This window comes from Genypterus blacodes, unplaced genomic scaffold, assembly GCF_046128005.1.
Source record: "Genypterus blacodes isolate CSIRO-AG114 ecotype Tasmania unplaced genomic scaffold, CSIRO-AGI_Gbla_v1 ptg000067l_1, whole genome shotgun sequence".
NCBI lineage: Eukaryota > Metazoa > Chordata > Actinopteri > Ophidiiformes > Ophidiidae > Genypterus > Genypterus blacodes.
Window position 1 is genome coordinate 10772966 of NW_027466879.1, and position 9535 is coordinate 10782500.

The 9535-nt window shown below is 48.5% G+C and overlaps 1 protein-coding gene and 1 non-coding gene across 2 annotated transcripts in view; both read left to right on the forward strand.

The window, feature by feature from the left end:
* Positions 1–664: 664 nt before the first annotated feature.
* On the forward strand, positions 665–738 carry trnat-agu (transfer RNA threonine (anticodon AGU)). The gene has a single exon. It is a non-coding gene; the product is annotated as a tRNA-Thr (tRNA).
* Positions 739–1995: 1257 nt separating this feature from the next.
* Positions 1996–9535, forward strand: part of lrp3 (low density lipoprotein receptor-related protein 3) — a 10518-nt gene continuing 2978 nt past the window's right edge. Inside the window, exons 1-7 of the mRNA XM_076155992.1 lie at positions 1996–2080; positions 5202–5340; positions 6374–6579; positions 6884–7500; positions 7706–8178; positions 8742–8874; positions 9094–9535. The exon at positions 9094–9535 is cut by the window's right edge and continues 2978 nt beyond it. Of these exons, the coding sequence (XP_076012107.1) occupies positions 1996–2080; positions 5202–5340; positions 6374–6579; positions 6884–7500; positions 7706–8178; positions 8742–8874; positions 9094–9535 (2095 nt within the window). The remainder of the gene's footprint in view (positions 2081–5201; positions 5341–6373; positions 6580–6883; positions 7501–7705; positions 8179–8741; positions 8875–9093) is intronic.

The following is a 9535-nucleotide window of genomic DNA, read 5'->3' on the forward strand; positions in this document are numbered from 1 at the left end:
TAGTCGAGAGGTGATTGGTGTTAAATTCTCAAAATATAGTGGTTACGTTTCCGTTTTTTCCGTCTTCGTCTTTTAATATTTCAACATTAGCTGGTAGCTAAATTCACTGATGCAACTGTAATAACAGGAAGCCTGTATTGGGTGCGAGCCAAATGCATATATTAAGATTTATGTGTCGGGCTACGTCATTACAATGACCGAGCAGTTGTCTTTGGCTTCACTATACAGCATGAGAAATAAGAATTCAAAGAAAGTGATAGCTATTAAACAAAAAAAAACAAAGTAAAACGATAAAAAAAAAATACAGCATGCATTTTGGTTTGGGTAAGGCAATAATGGGCTTAATTAAGAGCAAACCAATTCCCAAAAAAACGTTTTTAAATGCGAGAATTAGCTGCTAGCGCCTCCCCGAGGGTAAAAGATCTCAGTTTTGTGTAAAACATTCGGAATTTCTCACTGAATCTTTCTCATATCCGCTTCCTTCATGTTCCCTGTTCTTTTCAGTTTGACCACATGATCATACTGACACATCAACTTCATTCACCCAAGTTCTTCAAATTCCTTTATCCCAAATGTTTCCGGATATAAACGTGTCACTTCAGAAAAGGTGTGATGAAAAATCAGTGCTGCATATTTAAATCTTGTTTTCACGACGGAAACAAGCGGCGCCGTGGCTTAGTTGGTTAAAGCGCCTGTCTAGTAAACAGGAGATCCTGGGTTCGAATCCCAGCGGGGCCTTTTACCGATTTTTTTGGTACCAACACTGACCGAAATCTGTGTAACCATTTTCCTTTGCGCTTTCAGGCTCCTTAGGCGATACACTAAACAAATATTTAAACATTCAGAGCTATTTTACTTTCTACAGCAGCCTGCAATGTACACATTATACCACATGGTGACGCTGTGAGGCAAGAATGGCTCAGTTAGCCTGCAATCAAAGGAAACAATTGCAATTTCTACACATTTCGACATGAAGACACTGCTGACGGCATCATTTATTTTTCATCATAACCTCTAAATGTAACCATTCCCTCTGTTAGAACTGAGCGTTAACAGGGAAATCGACCAACAAAGAATAACGTTCAGTTCGACACAATAAGACCGGAAAACGTGTATTTTGATTTCAAAATAAAACATGTGGCACTCTGCTTGTTTAAATCAGACATCCAATACGTTAGGTCAAATAATGTAATGTTACATTCTTCAGCGACAACTTTTATTTTAATATCATAGCTTATAACATGCTCTATACTGTAGTATGTTTATTATTGTCTGCATTCCATATATTGTATAGATTGAAACTGATTCAGCAATTTTTGCATTTACGTGTTTGAAATGGTCCTTTTCGCGAAAATAGTCACAAGAGTGTGTGTCTTGCAAAGTTTTTTCGTCTTTTCGTTATTTCTGATTGTTACTGTTACTTTTGTTATATGTTTTATCCATGATCTTATAAAGTTATATTGTTCACTTTAGCTGGATTGCCGAAGTCTAACATTAAGTGCTCTGCTTAAATTGAACAACAATCCTGGCATAGAAATTAACAATATCTCAGGAGTAAAAGTTTCAAACTGTTGAAAAATATTATGAACGGTTCAATAAAATAGTTAAAGAACAATTAAACTTCCTACAAAAACAAAAGGCTGTGATAAAAAAATAAAATCAGTCTTTCATCTCATGGTCAGACCACCAACACAATTTGATCACTAACTTAATGCACCAGATATCTACGATGTACTATCGATCAAAGCACTTTCTAAACAAATGCTTCTTATCAACAAATGCTGCAACTTTTACTTTGAAACCAGTGAGCGGAAGCCGCGTGTAACACTTCTGCGATCACGACGTTGCAGAGGGACACAATGCCTTTGCACGGGGGGGCTGAGTGAGGACCTTAACGTGTCTGCGAGGTGAAAATCAACGCGGAATGTTGAGGTAGAAAGCTGCAAATGCCGAGTAAAGTGTGGAGAACGTGTTGATCTGAGCGGCCCGTGGACCATGGGGCTGCTGCCGGGGCCGCTGCCGGGGCCGCCGGGGCTGCTGTTCGGGCTGCTGTGGTTCCGCTCTGCGCTGCTCTCTGCAGGTGACAACAAACACACACACACAAAGCTTCTACGGTGCTGCGATGGTAGAAGCAGGGAGGATCGAACTCACCTCTGTGTGTGTCTGACTCTGTGTGTGTGTGTCTGACTCTGTGTGTGTGTGTGTGTGTATGTGTGTATGTCATGATATTTTCTATCATTTGCAAATTGATTGATTTAATTAATACCCCGCGTTTGTTCCTCTCACTCTTTGTCAGCTGTGTGACCTCATACGATCGCTCCTGCACGTTTGTAATGCAGCTAGAATACACAATCTCAGTTTTGTTTACTTGTGCCATCCTGATGAAGTGCTGTGATCGATGAAGAAGGAGTGTTTCCGTGTTGTGATTGCTTGAGGTGAGAAGATGAGGCTATCACTCCGTAGAGGCCGGGGCACCTATTGATCTGTGGCGGTTAAATGATCAGGGTTAGTGTGGAAACATGGATGCTGCCTCAAAATCTGATGCCTCTTTCAGCATTACATCACTGCCTCCCTGCAGCTCGACCCCCCCCCCCCTCTCTCTCTCCCCCTCTCACTCTCTCCCTCTCTCTCTCCCTCTCTCATCAAATCTCCTCCCTGGAGTAAACATTGTGCTCATAAACTGTAGATGCGTAAAGTTTATGAACAGGTAAAGCAATCACAGTGTTTGGCACAGTCGGCCTATCAGTGCCTGTTTTTGGAACCACAGTGACCATTTTGTGCCAACAATGGATTCTGCACAAAACTATTACAACAGCAGCAGCACACAACCTCATATCAGACAACAAAACCTCAATCGTTCACAAATTTACAATTGTACACTCATTTGTGTGTGTTTACATACAGTACGCAAAGCGACTGTGATTTCCTTGTCTGCTCAAGTCGGCTCTAGTGTTTTGTAGTTGTGGAGGTTGAAGACACGATGTAGTGTTTACAGGCGTTCGTTTGTTCGTTTGTTCGTTTGTTCGTTTGTTCATGTCATCAGTTGATTTTTCCTCACACACAAAGCTTCACACTCGACCTTTACTGAGGCCCTGACACAGCGTACTGTCCTTCTCCCCAAAGTAACATGTGAATAAGTGGAACCCAGCCTGTGTGTGTGTGTGTGTGTGTGTGTGTGTGTGTGTGTGTGTGTGTGTGTGTGTGTGTGTGTGTGTGTGTGTCCTCTGCTTGTCATGTCTGGATCATGGATATCCATCACTGAGCCCTAAGCCATAACCCCCCTCCCTCCCCACTAACACAGCCGGAGTCACTCTGCTGACTTCACTGATTCCTCCTTAAACCCCTGAAACAAATAAACACACTCAGCAGAAACCCATCAGAACCAGGCGACGCTCTGCGGTGTGCAGATGTTGGATCATTATTGTTAGAAATCATTGAATGTTCTCTCCTTCTGGTGTTTAGTTACAGAGCGGCAACGCGGCAGCTCCTCGCTTGTTTCTTCCTGCTGCAGCGTCGAGCCCTAATGAGACGACGATGGATTGTGGATTGTTGTGCAGCGTCAAAAGACAAAGTGCTTACCTCATACTGGAGGAGATGAGTGGGCTTCCATAAGCTGGTGCTTTGGTGAATAATTAGTGTGATGAATGTTCCATCCGCCTCAGGGGAGCTCCACGCTCCACGCTTCTTCAAAGGCCACCGCTTTATAAAGCTTATGTCACATTGTTGATGACGGCAGTTTGAATGGAGACGTTTTCTTAACGTTGGTCGTGTGTTTGTGTGAGAAACTGAGGGAAGATCGTTTTATATCAAAATCTAGTCAGTAAGTAAGTAAAGTTCTGTATTGGTGTTGTTGTTTTTCCACTTTTATAGCACAGAGCTTTCCTTTGTGTGGTAATTAAATGTCATTCTATTTGATTTGGCTCCTCTTTGATCTCCCTTGTTGGTGTCACAGTGCCTGCTGGCCTGAACTCTGGCTTTTGTTCAAGTGCTTAAATTAGCCGATTTGATTTGAGTCTGGAGCGACTGAACAGCCACTTATTAACATCAATGTAGTATTTATGGGTTTTGAATGTGAATCGCTTCATTGCAAAGGGCACATAAATGCATACACACACACACACACACACACACACACACACACACACACACACACACACACACACACACACACACACACACACACACGGGGATGATGAATGAAGCTCCAGCCTCGTTCTGAAGGCCTTTCTCCTACAGCAGTAATATCCTCAAATCTGTTTCAAAGCTTCTCCATTTAGATAGAGTTAAAAAAAACATCAATCGGTGGGTAGAAATATTTCCTCTCCGACCATGGAAGTAATTGGAACGTTTTCACTCAGTTGTACAATCTGTTATCTCCATCAAAGATCATCTAAACGTTCAGACTCACACCTGTTGGTTTGCAGGATCGCTCCAAAAGTCTCTTCACATTTTCAGTCTAAATCATCTTGGACAGGCAGCGTGAGTGGCTGTTGCCTCATTCCGTCCCTACAAATATGGGTAACAACCACTGACGCACAGCTGAGATGATGCTGCAACAGTTTTGATTGACTGCCTCTTTAATAGTTAATGAGATAGATGGAGAAATATGTGCTGGTTATATTTGTATAAGTCTCTCTAGGCCGGTCTATGATTCAAACAAGACCCAGTACGAGATCTAATGAGGGCTACTGACAGGAGGTGATGTCATAATATAGATCGTACAACAAGTAAACAGCTTGTATGTGTGAACCTGAGCACACACACACACACACACACACACACACACACACACACACACACACACACACACACACACAGCAGGATAAGACATCATGTGGCCTGTGTCTCCCTGCTTTGTCCTCTGGGCCACCTGGCACCGCGTCTCTTTCCCTGGAGCAATGGCGCAATGGGAACAGCCGATGTTGTTGCCGGGGCTGCCAGTTGGACCGCTGCTATCTCTGGTCTGTCCCCGGTGTGTGTTCAGCTCGGGGAGATCCGCCAGTCTCACCGAGGCGGAACGTTTCGGTGGTAACACAGAGGAGCGGGTTTGGTTTAACGCCCTTGGGTGCAGTGTGTAAAATGCGGTGTTTGTTTACATCCTTTGCGCTGCGTTATAAGGTGAAGTGTGAGGTATTCAACCGTATCCAATGTGTGTGTTTCTTTAACATTTTTGTTGTGTGATTGTCTCTGTGCTCCTCCAGCTGCCTGCAGCGAGCAGGTGGAGGTTCACACAGAGCGTCGGGGGGTGATCTTCAGCCCCTCCTGGCCTCTCAACTACCCTGCTGGAGTCAACTGCAGCTGGAACATCCAGGGAGCTCAGGGAGAGGTCATTACCATCAGGTGCACACACACTCACACACAGAGAAAATATCATATACTGCTTTTGGAAGAATATCAAATTACAAACGCTTTTGTACCTTTCAGCGGACAACAACAACAACAACCTCCCTCTATCCTCATATTAAAACAAATGAAAGTGTGCGTCCACTTGTGAACTCTCCACACACACAAGCATCATTCCTGTTGTCGTGGCATTCTTTAATAGGAAACCTCCAAATGAATCCTAAAGCAGGGAGCGTACTGGACCCAGTGAAGGGACTTTATGCAGGGTTAAGTGCTGGGTTATGCTCATAGAGGAGTTCACTCTGCATACCAACAAGCTCTTTGTTTCCTTAGAGCCGCCCTCCTGTCTCCTTCCAAGAAGCCCTCTTCTGAAAATTTAGTGCGCCCTCTTAAAATACTCTCACTCAACACAAACACACACACACACACCGACTCTGATCCACCGAATGATTCCACCCCGCTGACACGTCCTTTGAGTGTGTGTGTGTATGTATGATTCATCGATAATTGCGTTTTGCAGGGACGAGACCATCTCAGGCAATCGCGCCAATCCCCCCGCCGCCGCCGCCGCCGCCGCCGCCGCCGCCGCCGCCGCCTCCACGGCCTCTGTGGAAGGTGCAGCTGAACGCCATCCACTGCCCCTTTAGCCTGTTTTAATTTGGCTCCGATCCAAGGGCGCTCTGTCCAGGATAATTGGAGCTCGGTGCTGTAAAGAGAAAGAGCTTCACATTAACCTCTCGCTTCCCATTTGTTCCACTCTTGTATTTGGCACTAAAGAGGGCGTCCAGTCTAATCGCCTGCTTTGTATTTGTACATTTTATTCATTAGTTATTATGAGGAATTCATGCACCAAAGAGGAAGATGTCGTCGTCGCTCTGTGTTGGGCAATCTGAGGAAAGCGAATCACTCGTGCTGGCTTCAGTGTTGTCGTGTTCCATCTCATCCAGTCACCTACACAACATCAACTCAGATAACTATAGATTATAATCGACTTCATCTTCATCTACGTCTTCACTTCGCTCCCCTCCAGTTTCCGTAACTTCGACGTGGCCGAGTCAGGGGCCTGCCTGGGCGACTGGCTCCTGTTGACTCCGGCTCCAAACGGGGAATCCAGGTTGTGCGGCTCCGTGCTGCCCCCTCCCTTCATCTCCACCAGGGGGCGTGTTTGGCTCTACTTCCACTCCCGAGCCAACAGTTCCGTTCAGGCCCAAGGCTTTCGACTCTCCTACATCAGAGGTCAGTTTAAAACGTGGGCAGAGGTTGTGGGCGTCATCGGCCGACCCTTGACCCCACACCCCTTACCTCCAGATCTCCGTGTTCACCCTCCCAACACGTGTTATATGTTGTCATCCCTCTAGCAGCAGTGTGATTTAGAGTTTCTAGTGTCTTACCTTGGATACCATTGAATCTGAATTGTACTTTACATGAGAATTGATGATTTTCAATCCCAGATACCGAATCAGAAGGTGATAACTATGTGTGTGTGTGGCACTCAGCTACAGTGTGATTGTTCCAGTCAGTGAGTGTGTTTTCTCTGCAGGTCACTTGGGTCAGAGCAGCTGTCAGTCCGATGAGTTTCTGTGCGGGAACGGGAAGTGTCTCCCTCGCTCCTGGAAGTGCAACGGACAAGACGAATGCGGCGACGCCTCCGACGAACGCAGCTGCTCCCCCCCTCCCACCGAGGCGCGGCCGGGCCTCTGCCCTTTCGGGTCGCTGCCCTGCACCCAGGCCCAGTCCACCCGCTGCCTGCCCCCCACCCTGCGCTGCAACGGAGCCAGAGATTGCCCCGACGGCACGGACGAGCTGGGCTGCCCCGACACCACCTGCGGCAAACGCCTGGGGAACTTCTACGGCTCCTTCGCCTCCCCGGATTTCTTCCGGGCCAACCGGAGCGCCGCGTCCGAGCTGAGGTGCTCCTGGCTGCTGGACACTCAGGACCCCAAGCCCATCGTGCTCCAGATGGACCTCCAGCTGGGCCCCAGGGACTCGCTGCACGTGTACGACGGGCTGATGCACCGGGCCGAGTACCTGCTGCAGGTGCTGTCCTATCACAACAACCGACGTCCGGCCCTGCTGGAGTCTAGCCGGGGCCAGATGAGCGTGTTGTACCTGGCACAGCCTCGCAGCCCCGGACACGGATTCAACGCCACATACCAGGTACGGCAAACAGAGATACGGTCATTTAACCCCATAACTCCATCGTTGTAGTTGTACTTGATTTGTTAAACTTTTGGAACAATTTCACAATTTAGCATCTTTCCTTCTAAGCTGTTGTGTATGTCAGAGAGTCAGAGAGCTGGATCAGCTGAGCAGAGGACTCATCCTCCTCCCTAGTCATGTGTGTCCTGTTCATCCCTCACAGGTCAAAGGTTACTGCTTTCCCGGCGAGCATCCCTGCGGCAGCGACCAGGGCTGCTACTCGGAACGGCAACGCTGCGACGGCTACTGGCACTGCCCGTCGGGCCGCGACGAGGAGGCCTGCCCCGCGTGTCCGGACGGCGAGTTCCCCTGCGAGGGCGGCAGCGGCGTCTGCTACCCGCCCTCCGAGCGCTGCAACAACCAGAAGAGGTGCCCGGACGGCTCGGACGAGAAGAACTGCTACGACTGCCAGCCGGGGAACTTCCACTGCGGGACCAACCTGTGCATCTTCGAGACGTGGCGCTGCGACGGGCAGGAGGACTGCCTGGACGGGAGCGACGAGCGCGACTGCTTGGCGGCGGTGCCCAGAAAGGTGATCACGGCCGCGCTGATCGGCAGCCTGATCTGCAGCCTCCTGCTGGTCATCGCGCTCGGCTGCGCCCTGAAACTCTACTCCCTCAGGAGCAGAGAGTACAGGTGAGCACGTCGCTCTGCTTCCTCCTGTCAGTCTGTTCTTCTTCAGCACCATTCATCTCTCTCTGCCTCTAACTTGTTAATGGCCCATATTGATTAAATCCTCCTCTCACTTGATGGTGAAGTGTTTCCATTGATTCATGAGTTGGCACTTCAGTTGCATTCTGCTACTGATTCTCCCTTATACAGCAAAATGACATTCTGAAGGAAAGAGCATAGAACTGATCCTTGCATACCTGGTTGCATTAGTGTCTCACACACACACACACACACATGAGATGAGTGGATTAAAAATAAAATGTATTTGCTGTCGCTTATGACAACAAGCGGTGGTGTTTGGTGCGCAGATGACCTTCACCAGGGCCGAGGGTCACATGATGTTCTATTCTATCTTTGGATATGATGTTGAAAGCCCAAATGGCACATAATCCATAAAGTGTTTACGAGTGTGACTCATCCAGCTTTTGTTAAAACGCTGTGCTCATCATCCGTCGCTCCGTCTGCTCCGTCTCGCTCACCCCAGGTCTTTATTTGTCTCTCGATTTCCTTCCCTCTGCTGCTTTTAGAGCCTTTGAGACTCAGATGACTCACATGGAGGCAGAGTTTGTTCAGAGAGAAGCTCCGCCCTCTTACGGTCAGCTGATCGCCCAGGGCCTCATCCCCCCGGTAGAGGATTTCCCAGTGTACAACCCCACCCAGGTAACCGTCACACTTCAGGTTCACTCCAGCCCACAGAAGCTGTCGTTCTGTAACTAAATGTGTTTTATAATATCACTCAAGTAAAAGGATTATAGTACAAAAGCTTGAGTTTGTTTTGCTGGAAACACCCCAGTCAAATCGCCTTCAGGCCCCAAATTCAAATGCACGCTTATGTAAATCTGCCTTCATGTGTGTGTGTGTGTCTCTGTGTGCGTCCAGGCCTCCGTTTTACAGAACCTGCGATTGGCTATGAGACGGCAGATCAGACGTCACTCATCCCGTCGCTCCTCCTCCTCCTCCTCCTCCTCCGCCTCCCGTCGGCGCCTGGGGCATCTGTGGAGTCGCCTGCTCCGCGGTGGAGCGCGAAACAGAGGCCACGCCCCCCTGCTCGACTCCTCCGGACCCACGCAGATCACGCTGGGGCTGCACAGCTATCGCACTGTGGGCGAGCGAGGGCTCCACACCAGGGCCGGAGCGAGGGACAGGGGGGAAATGGAGGTAGAGGGCAGGCCAAACATGCGCACGCAGCCCCGCCCCTCTGAGATCCCATTGTCACCTCTGACCCCCCAGTCGGGTCTGGACAGCCCAGAGGAGGCCGAGGAGCGAACAGCCCTGTCACCTCAGAGCTGCATCAGCAGGGAAAACCACAGCAGTCCACATT